The sequence below is a fragment of the Loxodonta africana genome, chromosome 1, assembly GCF_030014295.1.
Source record: "Loxodonta africana isolate mLoxAfr1 chromosome 1, mLoxAfr1.hap2, whole genome shotgun sequence".
Lineage (NCBI taxonomy): Eukaryota > Metazoa > Chordata > Mammalia > Proboscidea > Elephantidae > Loxodonta > Loxodonta africana.
The window spans coordinates 71,681,929-71,700,310 of record NC_087342.1 but is presented as its reverse complement, the minus strand read 5'-3'; the positions used below and the strand labels follow the sequence as shown (position 1 = coordinate 71,700,310).

The following is an 18,382-nucleotide window of genomic DNA, read 5'->3' as shown; positions in this document are numbered from 1 at the left end:
AGCCCATAGTATGCCATCTTAACAAATCACCTGTTTACATATGTTTCTGGTTCTTTTCAGACTGTGTCCATTTGTAGCTGCAGTCATAAAATTTTTGACTTAAATTTTTTTTTCTAGTTTAATTTTAAACCTGGATCTCTGAATTATCTTAAATCCAATATGTTACCATTTAAGCCATGATTTTATGCCTGATTTAATTCCAAGATCCTCTGTCCTGGTTCTGCAAATGTGATCTGGGGCTCCTGCAGATCAAAATATCTGTCTCACAGGTGAGTGAATACATGAAAAAAACAGACAATGGATAGACTATATAAAAATAGAACTCCAACCCACTATCTGCAGCACCCAGCCCAGGAAGCCAAATCACCATCCGTAGCTACCAACCAGTCCAGAAATCCATGGGGTCAAAATTATTTTCATGATAATGCCGGTATTATTTTTTCCCCACGGAATTATGGTGACCCCATATGTGCAGCCTGCTCCATAGGGTTTTCAAAGCTATGACCTTTCAGGAACAGATTGCCAGGCCTGTTTTCCAAGGTGCCACTGGGTGAATCTGGAACTCCCTCATACTAAGACATTTTGTCATTCACTCTCATTCTCTCATGAATATACAGTGAAGTTTCTTAGAGCCTACATAATCTTTGATACCACAAAAGATTGAATGCAAAAGCAGATATGAGAATCCAGCCATTTTCTCCTAAGCCAGACATTAGATTTGCAAAAAGATTTTTTTAAAAAAGCCACATTTCTCAACAAAATTTATTTTGCTTTATTTTTCATAAACCCATTATTTATATTAACTTGTAAACCTGGTTTGTTGTTATTATTTTAATATAAGTTAATGAATATATTTTTAAAATTTCTTAGCATCCATCTCTAATGACGTTAATATTGAGAGACAGAACCCAAGTAAGCAAAACCTCTTTGGGCCCCTCAATAATTTTTAATTTATAATTTTTAAGTGTGTAAAGGTATCCTGAGACCCGAACTGCTGCTCTCTCCACTGAACTTGAACCCTATGATCAACGCGGCTCCATACTCACCTGCTCAGCTGGGACCTTTAACCTCAAGCCACACTCAAAGACTGAGTATGGTTCATTTATTCATTGCCGGGACCCCCGAGTCAGGTCAGATCCAGATACGTCCTCCTTCCTCCTTCTTCATTCAAGTTCTAGGCCTGGGGAGTTGTATCGTGTGGTCTGGAAATCTTGGGTATGGGTTGCAAATGGGCTATCAGCTCTAGGAACCCAACTGTCATGGTGGGGTTAATAACCACCTCACAGCCTTGGCCCCCTCCCAGCTCTATGGTCCCACTTCCTCTATCTCTGATTTCCATTTGTGGTTTCCTCTTCCCCTCAGGAGACTAGTAAGTAGACTGTAGACTAGTAGACTGTAGTTTCCTCCTCCCTATTATATCCAGGTGATTTCTGCTCCCTCACCCCAAGCCTACAGCATCTGGTGCTAACTCAAGCATCCGGTTGAACATGCCATCCTGACGTTAAAGCAGCAGGTTTTCAGCCTGTCACCTTAACACACTTTCTTCCTCTGTTAAAATTCCTGTTGCAGCTCTAGCTTCCCTGAGACTGGACTCTGCCCCATGGTTGCCAGTAAGTGAGCTACTAAAGCAACAGCCTAATGAGGGGGAGAAGTGGGGTTGGGGCCTGAATCAGATGTCAAGGGGGCAGCCAGAGGTGGTTCTCTTATGTGAAACAGAGGGAACAAGAGTCTGTTTCCACCAGGGGGCAATGTTTTCTGATAACCCAAGATGGCCAGGGAATGGCTACATGGCTCTGAGACCAAGGAATATGTCCTGGTGGTGGCGGTGGGCCCTTGCCCTGTGAAGAACCAGGCCACTCTCAGGCACTGTGACCCCCTGGGCCCCTGTGAAAGCTGGGCAGATGATGAGGGGGCTGTCATCAGACCCCAGCCTGAAGAAGGGTCTCAGGGGCCCAGTAAAGGTCAACCGGGGATACGTGTAGATGTGCGATCTGTCCCTCATGTTGTAGAAGGAGACATCTCCAGCTTCGTAGTTCAGGAAAATGCCCACTCGGCAAAGGGGTTCTTTCAGGGGGATGATGGTCTCAGGGGATGACAGGGCCCGGTACTGGTTTCCAAACATCTCCAGGGCCCAGAAGCCATTCTGAGGAACCAGTAGAGCCTCGCCTTTCCTTTCAACACTGTCTCTACAAACCCCCATGGCCCACACCATCACATTTTCCATCTCCACCTCCCAGTAATGCTTCCCTGAGTCAAAGCTCTCCTGGCCCAGGACACAAGGCTGACAGTCAAATCTCTCCGGGTTGTCAGGAACACTCTGCCGGGAGGGGCCCCGTATCACGCTTCTCCGGTCTTGGGACAGGAACAGCTCGGGGTGAGCGGTGTCGGGGTCCAGGACCACATCAGCTGCAGGGGAAGTCTCAAGTTTAGTCTGAGAGCTCAGGATCCCTGGATACTGTGTGATTCCCAGTCCACAGAGAGGTCTCAGAAAGTTGGTGGGGTTCCCTGGTGCAGCAGCTTTTCCATGAAAGCCCCTTGACCCCAGGCACCTCACTGACTCAGAATTCCTGAGGCTGCACTTCCATCCCTGGAGTGACAGAAACATTGTCCTCAGGGAGAGAAGAGTTGGGGCTCTAAGAAATTCATAAGGTTTATCAATTGAACTGAAATGATGGTTCCCACTTTCTCAGGTTTGCCCTCTTTTCTATTCAAGATATGTGGTCTCTGTAATTCTCTAGACAGAAACTTTCCAACTTAGCTTAAACTAGAAAAGAGGCCATATCCCTTCCATGAAGCAATTAAGCCCCATTTCTCACGCCACAGAAGCTCCACAACATTCCCCCATAAAGCAATTAAGGCATGAGTGGTGTAAGGGCAAGTCAAGTCCTTTCACTGGTTCTCTGTGCTCTATCATTGCTTAACCAGGTGACAAATGATTTAAATGACTGACCCTTCAAAGTGTAAAGAAGGAGGGTAAATGTCCCCAAAAGTCAGCCTGTTGCCTACAAGGTGTGTGTGCCAAAAGGTATATGTATGTATGGAGGGAGTCAGGGCCTGTGGATATTTCCATCCCATTTTGCTTTAACAACATAAGTCTGAAATCTACAGCTGACTCCTTGGTGTTTAGGAAATGTTTGATACCCCTTCCATCTACATTTATTACTATATATACATACATATATATATATAATCTAGGTTTTGGTTGCGTGTAAATGATTTTTTCCTTTCCCTAAGCTGATATATCTAATCACTGTAGTTTTGAAATTCACCTAGATAAAGGTGAAAGGCCCAATTGCCGTGGTGTCTGGTAAAGCCTGGCTTCTTTGGTGCTTATGGGCAGAAATTGCAAAATCATAAAATGCAAAGCGCTCACCAGGAATATGCAGTGAGAAGCTGAGTATCTTCTCTCTCTGGATTCTGTGTTCTCCCCCTAGCCCAACTTCCCTCCCCTTACACTCTAAACACAGAGTATCAGTGTTCTCTTGGGAACAGGATGGCATTTCTGGCCATCTATTTGTACACCCTTGAGGTGAGCTTGGGGAAGCTTATTACCTTTTCCCCCATGTGGCTCTTCGACTGTGCATAGGCTATACCATCTCCCAGGTTCTAAAAAGCTAAGCCAGTATTATCTTCTTTCTAATTATTCCCAGAACCAAAGGGCAAATACTACTGCAATGGTACTCTTGGGGAGGTCCGCTATGTATGGTAGACCTCTGGTAATCATGGATTAAATCATCCCAAAAAAGAAAGAATCATGGGAAGTAAGCTGTAGTGTAGACTAACAGCTGCTGGAATTCCTTGACAGAAGAGCCAGGATCCAGGGTTGGGTGGGACACTGTGGTGAACCGACCCCAGGCCCCTCTGGTGAACCAACCTCAGCCCCCTGATGCCTCCCAGCCAGCCTTGGGGTCCCTTATTCATCTCCTCTAATGTATCTTGTTGGCTGGTTAGTGGGGAGAAATCTCAGGATCTGAGGGAATGTCAGAGGCGCTCACCAGCATGTAAGAGGGTTCTTCTCCATCCTACATCAGGACAGACAGAGAGGTGAACATCATAAGATAAAGCTTAACCACGCAGAATACAAGCTGTACATGGAGTAGCTCAAGAAATGCTAAACTTACGTAATTCTTCTTGAAGTTCCTCTGAAAAAGAAACAAAAACAAATTAATGTCCTCAACAGAAGAACAAAGAAATTTGGGTCTGTTTTTTGTTGGGTTTTACTGAATAGAAGAATGGCCCTTTCTATGAACAGCCCCCACCCCCACCCCATGACTAAGAAATTACGAAGAAATCAGAAATGCTATGTGACCAGGTGGCTGGATACTATCAGTACTTTTTCAGGTTTGTTTTGTTCAACGTATAGTGCTGCATATAGCAAAATGAATGAATGCAACGTTTGCAGAATGGAAGAAAGAAAGCACTGAGGGATTAGTTACGGGGACGTGAGCGTTCCAACCATCTGGCTGCTGTCTCTCTTCCTTTCCTTTCTCTGTTCTTCATCCATGCCACTCCCTGTCAGAGCTGTATCCTTTGTATGACGGTGAGCTGTCCTCCTACTCTTTTTATGTGATGTTTTTCTTTTTCCACACCTTCTTTCTCCAATTCCTTACCCATAATTTCTGTCTCTTCCTGTTCATCCTCTTTTTCCACCGACAGAACCTCTTTTTCCCTGTGATGTTTCTTGACAGGACAGACGGTCCCAGCGATGAGGATGAGAAGGATCAGTGTAGGCAGGGTAGCAGCCATGACCACCATCCCGTGAGAAGTGCTGGGAATAACGGGTGCTGAAAGGGGGCCAGGAAAGTCCCATTCAGTGAGAAAACAGAGGCCTGGGGTAAGAACGTCCCTCAGGGTGCACATCTGAAGAGCCCCCGCCCCGTCAAGTCCCTGCTCTGTGGGCTTCTTCCTCAGAAACTCCAGCTAGAGTAAGATTATTGCTCTGTGATGGTTGACCCCATAAGGATTGCCTGGGCTGAGGCCCAGGAGGAAGGAAAGCAGAAACACCTGGAGACACCATGGGAAAGACCAAGGTGAATAAAAGCTAACCAGCCAGGCTGAATCCCCACAGCTGCCACCTTGGTACAAGCCTCCATCTCGTCTTACCTGGAATATTGCAATGCCCTCCTCCCTGCTTCTGTCTTTACTGTTTGCAGTCTATTCTCAACAGAGCTGTCTAAGTGAGATCATGTTATTTCTGTGTTCAAAACCCTCCTCAGCGGCTTCCCAACTCGCTCAGAGTAAGAGCCAAAGTATATTTGTGGCCCGGTGTGGTGGCTGTCAGTCACCATCGAGTTGGCTCTGACTTATGGTGACCCCATGTACAACAGAAGGAAATATTTGCCTTGTCCTGCACCATTCCCATGATCATCAGTAAGCTTGAATCCACTGCTGTGGCCACTGTGTATTCTGAGTGCCTTCCAACCTAGGCGGCTCATCTTCCAGTGCTACATCAGATCGTATTCTGTGATCCGTACAGTTTTCATTAGTAGATCACCAAACCTTTCTCCCGAGTCTGTATTAGTCTGGAAGCTCTGCTGAATGTGTCCATCATGTGTAACCCTGCTGGTATCTGAAATGTCAGTGGCATAGCTTTCAGCATCGTAGCAACATGCAAGTCACCACAGTACTATATACTGACAGACTGTGGCCTACACAGGCCATGTGATCTGCCCATATTGTCCCTCTGAACTCATCTCCTCCAACTCACCCTCCACTTACTCCATTCAAGCCACACCAGCCTCTCGGGGTTCCTTGAAATTGCCAGACACACTCCAGCCTCAGGCCATTTGCATATGCTGTTCCCTCTACCTGGATTGCTCAGTCTTCAGATATCTGCTTGGCTCACTCCCTCACTTTATTCTGGTCTTTGTTCCATTGTCATCTTTTCAGTGAAGCCTTCTCTGACCACGCTATTCATAATTACAATGCCCCAATGCCCCTGGCACTCCCTACCCCCTCCTCAGCTTTATTTTTTCTACAATATTCATTTAAAATTTTTTTTTTACTCATTACCATCTGATATATTATACATTTTACTTAATTATTTCATTTATTATTCTCTGTCCCCTCTAGAATGTAAGCTCTACGAAGGCAGGAATCTTCATGTATTTTGTTCAATGATTTAGCCTTGGCTTCTAGAATAGTTCCTTGAACATAGGACACACTTATTAAGCATATGTTGATTGAGTTTATGAATATCTGTTGATAGGGAATTTTCCTAGCTCTGTTGCTTGGGGAATCCCATGGACAGGCATGGAATGCTTCAGTAGGCAGCTCCCAAGGTCAAAGAATCCTGCAGATAGCCACCCACCCAAACCACTCTCCACTTTTCATGATTGTTGCTAGTGTTTGGAAACTGCTGCAGGACAGGGACCATAACATGTAAAAAAGGATCAGAATTGCCCTCATGTGTTTCGAGGATATTTTTTTGTGACAAGGGGAGAGCCTTTAGCTCAGTTCCACCCCCAACCCCCACACCTCCATCCCCACTCAGGGCTGTGATCTCTCTACTGAAGTTGCTGGCTCCACACGATGAGTCTCCAGAGGACAGGGAACCAACCTGGAATGAGCATCACAGTTTCCTTCTCCTGGCCGAGCAGGGCATTGGTGATGGAGCAGGACACATTCCTCACAGGGTAGTTTCTGATGATCACCGACGTGGTGACCGTGAAGAGGCCATCATCTTCAACGATGTAAGCCTCCTCCAGAGTGGGCGTGACCTCACTGACCGGGTCCCTCCACACTGCGTGGGGCTGTGGGAACCACCCGACAGATGTGCACTCTAGCCGGATGCCGCCGTCCTCATAACCCTTCATTTCAATGAGGGGCACTGAGCCCAGGCCTGGGGAGAGAGGCCAGGGCTCATTTAAAAAGGTAATGGTGTCTTAGCCAATGTATCTTAGAAGATCAGCTCTTAAAGATGACAGCGAATGGGCAGCATCCAGAGAAAATGAATATGCATGTTCCACATAACTCTACAATAGCCCTTCTGTGAAGTGAGGAAGACAGAAAAGGAGGGAGGGAGAGAGGGAGGAGACAGACAGGAGGAAAGGAAGGAAGGAGCAAAGGAAGAACTTTGAAATCAGAGAACTCCAGGAGACCAATATGCCAAATAAATAGTGAGGTCTTTAAGGAGAAAAAGATCCCTGGGTGGTGCAAATGGTTTGCACTCCACTACTAACCAAAAGGTTGGTGGTTCGAACCCATCCAGCAACTCCCTGAAAAAAAAGCCTGGTAATCTGCTTCCATAAAGATCACAGCCAAGAAAACCCTATGGGGCTCAGTTCTAATCTGTAACACGTAAGATCACCGTGAGTCAGAATGGACTGTTTGCTTTTTTTTCCCCTAAGGGGAAAGGATTATATTGCGTATTTTTCTTAGTGCCACACCTATAGACCTCATTAGAGTATCAAGCATCTATCTGCCTCCCAGTAAATGCTTGTTGATTAATTCTGCCAGAGACTTGAATTTTCTCACTTCTGGGAGTCCCTGGGTGGCACAAACAGTTAAGCACTCAACTAATAGCTGAAAGGTTAGCAGTTTTAAACCCATCCAGAAGCACCCCAAACCCAGACAGGCCTGGCGATCTGCTTCCAAAAGGTCCAAAACCCCGTGGAGCAGCTCTACTCTGCACACATGGGGTCACCAGGAGTGGGAATCGACTTGGCAGCAACTAACAACAACATGTCTACTCCAACCTGAAACAGGCAGGTTTAGGATTCACTTTCTGCTCCTGGGATGATTTCTCAGCAGCCTGGACTTCCTGAAGCTCTAGAACAATACAGTAAGGACAGATACCTGCCCGGCTGGCAGAATCATAGGAAACTTTTTGACCTGGAGAAGCTGTCCTTTTGCTCTTGCTTCAGGGCTTCACTTCCCCTCAGCTGCTTTTTAGAAGGATGTACAGAGCTAACCTGAAAAGGCAACCTTTACCTCAATTCAGAGATGTTTATCTCCCAGGGACTCCAACAATTAGATGACTTCCTTATAGTTCCTCAACAATATCCACCTATTAAAGATATGGGCACTCCTGGGGTCTTTAAGACAATAACATCACCTCCTCAGTGTCTGTCATCAGAAAAACATCATGAAAAGTCCTAAGAATCCAGACACTTCTTAACTGTATTCTATCTTTAAAAGAACCTTCTATAAAAGAGAGAATACCAGGTGTTACAGAGATACAAAAGCATTGTCCTGGAAGACTTCTGCCCTTTTAGCCCTGTGACCAGAGATCATCCAAACTTCTTTTGAAGAGAGGAAGTGCCTTTTTTTGAGCCTACCCCACCAAATTACACCAAAGACAGGAAATTAAAGCAGTCACTTAGAGCTAGTGTTTCCTGATTAATTTGGTTTTTGCCAAGAGAAAACAAAAAAACAAAAAACCCTAGTTGTACATTTAAAGGCTCGTTCAGAAATTTTGAAATGGAATAAAAAAAAAATGATTTGATACATGGAAAAAAAAGTATATCTACAAAACGTTCAATGGAAGAGGAGGCATGAGACAACAGACTTAAAGGACAAAGCCATCCAGCCAACCAAATAAACAAAACAAAACAATATACAAACAAAAAATCCCAAAACAATTCAGAGTGAGGCAGGCCAGGGACATGTTTGTAGGGAAAGAATAGTCACTGTCACACACAACTCAATCCTGGCCAACTGCATGGTGCTGCTGTGAACAGTCAGGACACGATGGTCAAGAAACCCTTCTTCCATGACATTCTGTATCAATCAGAAGGGTCGCCCTTCTGAGTAACAAAGATGATTTGAGGGCCCCTAAGAAGGTCAAAAAAAAAAAAAAATTTTTTTTTTTTTTTTTTTAAGAAGGTCATGCAAACCCACGTAGTGTAGTGGTTAAGTGCTCGGGCTACTAACCAAAAGGCTGGCAGTTTGAATCCACCAGGCGCTCCTTGGAAACCCTATGGGACAGTTTTACTCTGTCCTATAGGCTCGCTACGAGTCAGAATTGACTTGATGGCAATGGGTTTGGTTTTTCTGGTTTTAGGAAGGTCATGCAGCCCTGATGGTGCAGTGGTTAAGCATTTGGTTGCTAACCAGAGGTCAGCAGTTTGAATCCAGCAGCCGCTCCTTGGAAACCCTGTGGAGCAGTTCTACTCTGTCCTATAGGTTCACTGTAAGTCAGAATCCACTTGGCCCACGGTTTTTTTTTTAAAGGAAGGTCATACTATTCTCAAACCTCACATCTACTGGTATGACAGACAGAAATACCAGCATTGATTCTTGTGCATCTTAAAGGCTTTTCCAATCTTCAAATGCTTCTTTTTAAAGTATAGTACACTGACTCATGGAATGAGGTTGTACTGAAAGCCATTGTTAATAAACTCTTAGAAATCCCAGTTTCAATGCCACCTCTATTCTGAAGCCTTGACAGATTCTCCCTCATCTTCTCTGTGGGGCCACCAAGCTTAGGACATAACTTAATTTTGCCTCTTCACTTCATCATGCTTTAATGAAGTCATCAATTTACATATCAGTCACTCTCACTACAGTCAGTATTTTCAGAAAGAGAAAAAAGGCAAAACGAATATTTATCTAGAATTGATGTCTATACATCATAGTTTACCAGGCAGTTCTCATTTATTCCAGTTGTCCTGGTGCAATTATTGAGGGTGTTTCCTTTCATTCACAAGAGTGTACAGTTTAGATGATAAAGTATATGGTCCCCTATGGTGAAGCCATGTGCCAGGCACTGTGCTAGAAGGGACTCCACATGTGGTCCTCTTGGTAACACGTAGGGGAGCGTGGCTCTCTCCTCTTCATTCTGGTCTTTGCTCAACTGTCATCTTTTCAGGGATGCCTTCCTCAACCATTTTGTTTATAATTACAATACCCCTATGCCCCCAGCCTTCTCTACCTGTTTCTCTGTTTCTTTTTTTTCCCTACACATTCATTACCCCCTCCATAAGGTTTTCTTGGCTATAAACTTTACTGAAGCAGATTGCCAGGACTTTCTTCTCTGGTGCCACTGGGAGAGTTCGAACTGCCAACCTTTAGGTTAGTTGTTGTTGTTGTTGTTGTTAGGTGCCATTGAGTTGGTTCCAACTCATAGTGACCCTATGTACAACAGAACAAGACACTGCCCAGTCCTGTGCCATCTTCACAATCACTTTTATGCTTAAGCCCACTGTTGCAGCCACTCTGTCAATCCACCTCATTGAGGGTCTTCCTCTGTTTTGCTGACCCTCTACTTTACCAAGGACAATGTCCTTCTCCAGGGACTGATCCTTCCTGATAACATGTCCAAAGTATGTGAGATGTAGTCTTGCCATCCTTGCTTTTAAGGAGCCTTTTGGCTGTACATCTTCTAAGCAAATTTGTTTGTTCTTTTGGCAGTCAGTAGTATATTCAATATTCTCCACCAACACTGTAATTCGGAGGCATCAGTTCTTCTTTGGTCTTCCTTATTCATTGTCCCATTTTCGCATGCGAGGCAATTGAAAACACCGTGGCTTGAGTCAGGCGCACCTTAGTCTTCAAGGTGACATCCTTGCCTTTTAACACTTTAAAGAGGTCTTTTCCAGCAGATTTGCCCAAATGCAGTGTGTCATTTGATTTCTTAACTGCTGCATCCATGGCTGTTGATTGTGGATCCAAGTAAAATGAAATCCTTGACAACTCTGATCTAGTCTCTGTTCATAACGATGTTGCTTATTGGCCCAGTTGTGAGGATTTTTGTTTTATGTTGAGGTGTAATCCATACTGGAGGCTGTGGTCTTTGATCTTCATCAGTGTGCTTCAAGTCCTCTTCACATTCAGCAAGCAAGGTTATGTCATCTGCGACCGCAGGTTATCAATGACTCTTCCTCCAGCTTCTCGGATTACTGGCTCAGCATACAGACTGAATAACTATGGTGAAAGGATACAACCCTGACACACGTCTTTCCTGACTTTAAACCACACAGTATCCCCTTGTTCTGTTCAAACAACTGCCTCTTGATCTACGTACAGGTTCCTCATGAGCGCAATTAAGTGTTCTGGAATTCCCATTCTTCACGATGGTATCCATAATTTGTTATGATTCAAATAGTCTAATGCCTTTGCGTAGTCAATAAAACACAGGTAAACATCTTTCTGGCGCTCTCTGTTTCAGCCAGAATCCATCTGATATCAGCAATGATATTCCTCATTCCACGTCCTCTTCTGAATCCGGCCTGAATTTCTGGCAGTTCCCTGCCGATGTACTGCTGCAACCGCTTTTGAAAGTCCTTCAGCCAAATTTTACTTGCATGTGATGTTAATGCTATTGTTCGATAATTTCCACACTCTGTTGGATCACCTTTCTTTGGAATAGGCATAAATTTGGATCTCCTCCAGTCAGCTGGCCAGGAAGCTGTCTTCCAAATTTCTTGGCATAGACAAGTGAGCACTTCCAGTGTTACATCCATTTGTTGAAACATCTCAATTGGTATTTTGTCAGTTCCTGGAGCCTTGTTTTTCTCCAATGTCTTCAATGCAGCTTAGACCTCTTTCTTCACTACCATCAGTCAGTTCCTGATCATATCTTGTACCTCCTGAAATGGCTGAACATTGACCAATTCTTTTTGATATAGTGACTCTGTGTATTCTTTCCATCTTCTTTTGATGTTTCCTGCATTGTTTAATATTTTCCCCATAGAATCCTTCACTATTGCAACTCGAGGCTTGAATTTTTTCTTCAGTTCTTTCAGGTTTAGAAATGCCAAGTGTGTTCTTTCCTTTTGGTTTTCTAATTCCAGGTCTTTGCACATGTCATTATAATACTTTCCTTTGACTTCTTGAGCTACCCTTGAAATCTCCTCTTCAGCTCTTTTACTTCATCATTTCTTCCTTTCGCTTTAGCTACGCAACATTGAAGAGCAAGCTTCAGTGTCTCTTCTGACATCCATTTTAGTCTTTCCTTTCTTTCCTGTCTTTTTTTTTTTAATAATTTATCTTAAGAAACATTAAAAACCTTTTTTTTTTATTGTGCTTTAGGTGAAAGTTTACAGCTTAAGTTAGTTTCCCATACAAAAATTTATACCCATATTGTTGCGTGACCCTAGCTGCAATCCCTATAATGTGACAGCACACTCCCACTTTTCACCCTGGGTTTCCTGTGTCCATTCAGTCAGCTCCTAACCCTGTCTGCCTTCTCATCCTGCCGGTGGACAGGAGCTGCCCATTTAGTCTCATATATCTCCTTGAACTAAGAAGTGCACTCTTCACGAGTATTATTTTATATTTTATAGTCCAGCCTAAGCTTTCCCTGAAGAATTGGCTTCAGGAATGGTTTTAGCTCTGGGTAAACAGAGAGTCTGAGAGTCACATCTTCTGGGGTTCCTCTAGTCTCAGTTAGGCCATTAAGTCTGGTCTTTTTATGTGAATTTGAGTTCTGCTCAGTCAGGGACTCTCTGTTGCGTTCCCTGTCAGGGCACTCTTTGGTGGTAGCTGGGCACCATCTAGTTCTTCTGGTCTCAGGCTGATGGAGTCTCTGGTGTATGTGGCCCTTTTGTCTCTTGGGTGAATATTTTCCTTGTGTCTTTGATGTTCTTCTTTCTCCTTTGCTTCAGGTGAGTTGGGACCAATTGATGCCTCTTAGATGGCTGCTCACAAGTTTTAAGACCCCAGATGCCACTCACCAAAGAGGGATGCGGAACATTTTCTTAATAAATTTTATTATGCCAATTGACCCAGATGTCCCCTGAAACCATGGTCCCCAGACCCCTGCCACTGCTACTCTGTCCCTTAGAGTGTTTGGTTGTGTTTAGGAAACTCCTTAGCTTTTGGTTTAGTGCAGTTGTGCTGACTTCCCCTTTATTGTGTGTTGACCTTCCCTTCACCGAAGATAACTTTCCTGTCTTTTTAATGACCTCTTGCTTTTGTCCTTGATGTCATCCCACAGCTCGTCTGGTCTTTGGTCATTAGTGTTCAACACATCAAATCTATTCTTCAGATGGTCTCTAAATTTGGGTGGGATATACTCAAGATCTCATGGACTTGTTCTAATTTTCTTCAGCTTTAACTCGAACTTGGATATGAGCAATTGATGGTCTGTTCAACTGTTGACCCCTAGCCTTGTTCTGACTGATGATATTGAGCTTTTCCATTGTGTCTTTCCACACATATAGTCGACTTGATTCCTGTGTATTCCATCTGGCGAGGTCCATATGTATAGTCACTGTCTACGTTGCTGAAAAAAGGTATTTGCAATGAAGAAGTCATCGGTCTTGCAAAATTCTATCACATGATCTCTGGCATTATTTCTATCACCAATGCCATATTTTCCAATTACCAATCCTTCCTCTTTGTTTCCAGCTTTCCCATCCCAATCACCAGTAATTATCACTGATCCTGACTGCATGTTCCATCAATTTCAGACTGCAGAGGTTGGTAAAAATATTCAATTTCTTCATCTTTGGCCTTAGTGGTTGGTACGTAAATTTGAATAAGAGTTGCATATTAACTAGTTTTCCTTGTAGGCTTTCTGCCTCCTATAGAATGTGAACTCCAGGAGGGCAGGGATCTTCATGTATTTTGTTCACTGATTTATCCTCAATCTCTAGAGCAGTGCCTCAAACATAGATGTTTGTTTAGTATTTGCTGAATAAATTTGTGAATGTCAATTATGAGAGGGAGCCTAAGGACAAATTTTTCAGAAATTTTTATATTAGTAATTCCTTTTTATTTAACAACTACTTATTCATCTAACAACTACTTATTAAGTACCTAGAAACTCTGATGGTGTAGTGGCTAAGTGTTACGGCTGCTAACCAAAGGGTCAGCAGTTCGAATCTGCAAGGTGCTCCTTGGAAACTCTATGGGGCAGTTCTACTCTGTCCTATAGGCTTGCTATGAGTCGGAATCGACTCGATGACACTGGGTTTGGGTTTTTTTTTTTTAAGTGTGTCAAGTAATTCATTAGAAGCTGAGGATATCCCAGTATCCCGGTTGCTGTCAAGTCAATTCTGACTTATGGCAACCTCATGTGTGTCAGAGTAGAATTGTGCTCCATAAGGTTTTCAAGGGCTGATTTTTCTGAAGTAGATCGCCAGGGCTTTCTTAAGCAGCACTTGGGTCAACTTGAACCTCCAACCTGCAACTGAGCATGTTAACCATTTGTACCACCCAGGGGAGATACACTAGTGAATAATTGCTGGTGTTAGATCCTGATTAGTTCTGATTGTGATGTGGGCCATACCGCTTTTAAAAGCATGTGTACTAACAAAAGTCCAAAAAAAGCACTATTTAGTGATGTCTACCCATTTTTTTAGTTTTTGTTTACCCATTTTTTACCCAACGTTCATCTGAGCACACAGTAGGATTGTACTTCTACTCTTCCGTAGTTAGGTGTAACCATGTAGCTTGGCCAATGAAATCTGAGCATAAATAACGTGTGTCATCTCTCAGGCAGTAGCTTTAAGAGCCCGTGAGGGCTTTGCTAGGCTCTTTCCCTCTGCTATGGTGAACCACAGAGTTCTAGGTACCTGTTGTTGTTAGTTGCCATAGAGTCAATTCCAACTCATGGGCTCCATGTGTGCAGAGTAGAATTGTTCCCTAGGGTTTTCAAGGCTGTGACCTTTTAGAGCTGATTGCCAGGCCTGTCTCCTGAGAAAACTCTGGGTGGTTTTGAAACGTCAACCTTTTGCCTAGTGGTGGAGCACTTAACCATCTGTACTACCCAGGCACTTCTCAGTGGGGAGAGGCAGGGGTTGGTGATTGAGAAGAGGAAGAAGGCAGCGTTCTATTTGCTGACCCAAGTAGTAGTTACATGGGTTACACCTCATAATATTTCAGTAGGCCGTACATTAATGTTTTATGAATTTTTCTGTATGTGGATTATATTTCACAATAAAAATATCCACTTAACTCTTAAAGGTTACTGAGGAAGATCCTTAGATATCTTTAAGAAGTAGGTGTAGGACTGATCTGGAGGAATTAAACATCTCCCCTGCTCAAGGGCTCACTGAGCTCCATGTAGTGCTTCTGAAGAGGTGATATCCACAATTTAGCAGAGCAAACTTACTCATTTGACCCTTGAGAAAGAAGAAGCCAGAGGATTCTGGGAAAAATTTGCTGGTCTGCAATGGGCCTAATTTAGGAGAGAAACCTTTCCACAACAGTCACACTGTGAAAAAGCTACCAAACGAAATGAAGTGACGTACCTGCCACCATCAGGCGCATGATGGTCTGATCGTAGGACCTGCCTTCTTGGAAGTAACAGTGGTAGATGCCATTTTCATGAGTTGTGACGTTGTGAATGATCAGCGCTACCCTCCCCTTGCTGATATCATTGCTCACAAAGGTTGTTCTTCCTTGGTACGCCTCCATCTGCTCTTCTGCTCTCTCTCGCCCTTCCTTATACACGAACACGGCAGGGGAGAACTGAGACCGGAACCACCGCACCTCCATGGCCTCAGCATTTTTCTCTGGTGACAGGTGGCAATCTAATGTGGTGTTTTCTCCCACCATAACCAGGATTGGATCAGCAGGCCCCATGACAGTAAACTGGGCTGTTCAACAAAGGTGTAGAATCAGAGAAGAACACCAGCCATCAAATATCTAAGTCTGGAAAGGAAGTGGATATTCCAGGGGACAGAGAAATTCACAGTTGCTAAGGATACAGGGACTTCCTGGGCTGAGGACTCTGGGGGCCATGAGCTATGGCTGGTGAGCACCACTCTTCTGGGAAGGGTATGATAGAGAGGCTGTGAGTGCTCTGTGAATGAGACAATGAGGTGCACACACTGAGCACCCCCCTATAAACCCTGTGCTCACAAGGGCTTGTTCCTCTCTTTCCACTCTAGCACAGTGCCTGGAATGTGGTATAAACTTCAGCTTTCTAACACGGAAGCCACTAACTAACCCCAAATGAAATGTGCTGTAAGTGTAAAATACACACAGGATTTCGAAGATTTAGTATTTGTCTTAGTCATCTAGTGCTGCTATAACAGAAATACCACAAGTAGATGAGTTTAACAAAGAGAAATTTATTTCTTCACAGTAAAGTAGGCAAAAAGTCCAAATTCAGGCATCAGCTCCTGGGGAAGGGTTTCTGTCTCTCTCAGCCTTCTCATCAATCTTCCCCCAGACTAGGCGCTCCTCCATGAGAGGACCCTGGGTCCAAATGACACACTGTGCTCCCAACATTGCTTTCTTGGTGGTATGAGGTCCCCCTTCTCTGCTCACTTCCCTTTCCTTTTTGTCTCTTGAGAGATAAAAGGTGGTGCTGGCCATACCCCAGGGGAACTCCCTTTACCTTGTATCAGGGATGTAACTTGGGTAAGGGTATTATAATCCCACCCTAATCCTCTTTAACATAAAATTATAATCACAAAATGGAAGACAACCACACAATACTGGCAATCATGGCCTAACCAATTTGACGCATATTTTGGGGGGACACAATTCAATCCACGACAGCATTAAAAAAAAAAAAAAGTTAAGGATCTCATTAGTAATTTTTATGTCACGTAAATGTTGAAATAATAATATTTTGGATATTTCAGGTTAAATCAAATATGTTATTAAAATTTATTTAATCTGTTTCTACTTTTCTGAGTGTACCAGTTGACCACTTGCCCCAGAGTTTATTCAGTTCATGGCGACCCCATGTGTATCAGAGTAGAACTGTGCAGAACTGTGCTCCATACAGTTTTTAAATGGCTGATTTTTGGAGTAGATTGCCAGACCTTTCTTCCTGGGCACCTTTGGGTGAACTTGAACCTCCAGCCTTTTGGTTAGCAGCCAAGCATGTCAACTGTTTGTAACACCCAAGACTCCTTTTTGAATGAAGCAACTAGAAAATTTTAAATTACATATGTGGTTTGCATTTGTGGCTTTCATTATATTTCTGTTGGACAGTGCTGGAATAAACTCAGTGAATATGTACGAAATGAAAGGATGAGTGAATTGCACCCTCCTACTCTACTCTTTCTTTTTGAAGACTGCAGTATCCATTTTCTTTTCTGAGAAACTGATAAGAGCAAGTGGCATAAGCCCTTACCTGAGACCAGTGCAAATAAGCTGAGGAGAAGCAAGAAGAGAAAGGAGTCTGGCAAGAAGACGTTCAAGGAAGCAGCTGGCTCCATAGGCACCAAAGACGGAGTCACCCCGGAGAGACAGACACCGGAGGCCTAGGGGGTACCAAAAACAAACAAGCTCTTTGCCGTGGAGTCCATTCCGACTCATTGCGACCCTATAGGACAGAACTGTCTCATAGAGTTTCCAAGCAGAGCCTGGTGGATTCCAACTGCAGGCCTTTTAGTTAGCAGCCGTAGCACTTAGCCACTAGGCCACCAGAGTTTCCCTAGGGGGTACAGAGGTAGAGAAATCAGCCAAGGGGACTTGGCACCACAGTGCTGATCTAAGTCAAACTTTCCTGTAACCCATATTGGTATCATCAACGCCCCAACTTCTGTCTTGGGCAGCCCCCTTCCTCTCCTGGTTCAGATATTTAATTGATTCATTAAAAATTTCATGAAATAAGTCAACAATACTTTCCTTTTTCCATATGCCTGCTGAGCCATCAAGAAGGCGGTTTTCCTGGCTCACTTCTCTGTCCAGAGTTGAGTTTCTCCAACTGTTACTTGATATCCTTCCGCCCTCTCCCTCCCTTCTCCTTCTCCGGCTGAAGCACGCTGTATGACCCGAGGTAAAGCCAGGACTGGCAGCGCCTCTCCACCATGGTCTTCCCCTCTCGGGGCACCCGATCTTTCCTGCATATTAGATTACGGTCCTCCCACCTACCACCACCATCATCACCACCATCACCATCACCACCTCCCCGGAGCTGTAGAGCTTCTCTTCCCTTTTCCTACCTTTTAGAATAGGCTTTTGTGTTTTCTTTTCTCCTCTTCCCCTCAAATGATGATTTTTCCGTCGTCCCTTTTCCCTTCCACCCGCCCATGGGCACAGTCACAACCAGAGAACAAACCGTCCCGAAAGCGGAGAGAAAACTTTAGTTCGCCTCTCATCAGTGCGGTGTGAGAGCTGCGGACCGGTCCACTCCATGATCACCAAGTCCGAAGATTTCCAGTGAGTACTGTAGAGGCCCGGATTGGCCGGCTGTGGGTCAGTCAGCCAATTGTATTCTTGACTCTAGTTTCTCACCTGTTACCAGGTAGAATAGGAGTCCTTGGGTCGGGCAAATGGTTAAAGCTCCTTTGGCTACTGAAGATTGGAGGTTCTAGTCCACCCAGAGGTGCCTTGAAAGAAAGACCTGGCGCCATATTTCCGAAAAATCAGCCATTGAGAACTCTGTGGGGCACAGTTCTACTCTGAAGTCAGGTTACCTGGATAAACTTTACTAGCTGTGCGACCTTGGGAGAGTTACTTAACCTCTCTGTGACTCAGATTACCTATCTGTAAAATAAAGATTAAAATAGTACCTGCCTCAGGATTGCTG

General features: G+C 44.1%; 1 protein-coding gene across 1 annotated transcript; it reads right to left on the bottom strand.

The window, feature by feature from the left end:
* Positions 1-757: 757 nt before the first annotated feature.
* Positions 758-18,268, bottom strand: LOC100662223 (butyrophilin subfamily 2 member A2). Its single transcript, XM_064281922.1, has 8 exons — positions 17,796-18,268; positions 16,982-17,111; positions 15,141-15,488; positions 6,560-6,841; positions 4,611-4,784; positions 4,122-4,142; positions 3,996-4,022; positions 758-2,406 (listed from the first exon to the last, which is right to left on the bottom strand). The coding sequence occupies exons 2-8, from the start codon at positions 17,064-17,066 to the stop codon at positions 1,784-1,786; spliced, it is 1,560 nt and encodes a 519-aa protein (XP_064137992.1). The 5' UTR covers positions 17,067-17,111; positions 17,796-18,268; the 3' UTR covers positions 758-1,783.
* Positions 18,269-18,382: the final 114 nt, after the last annotated feature.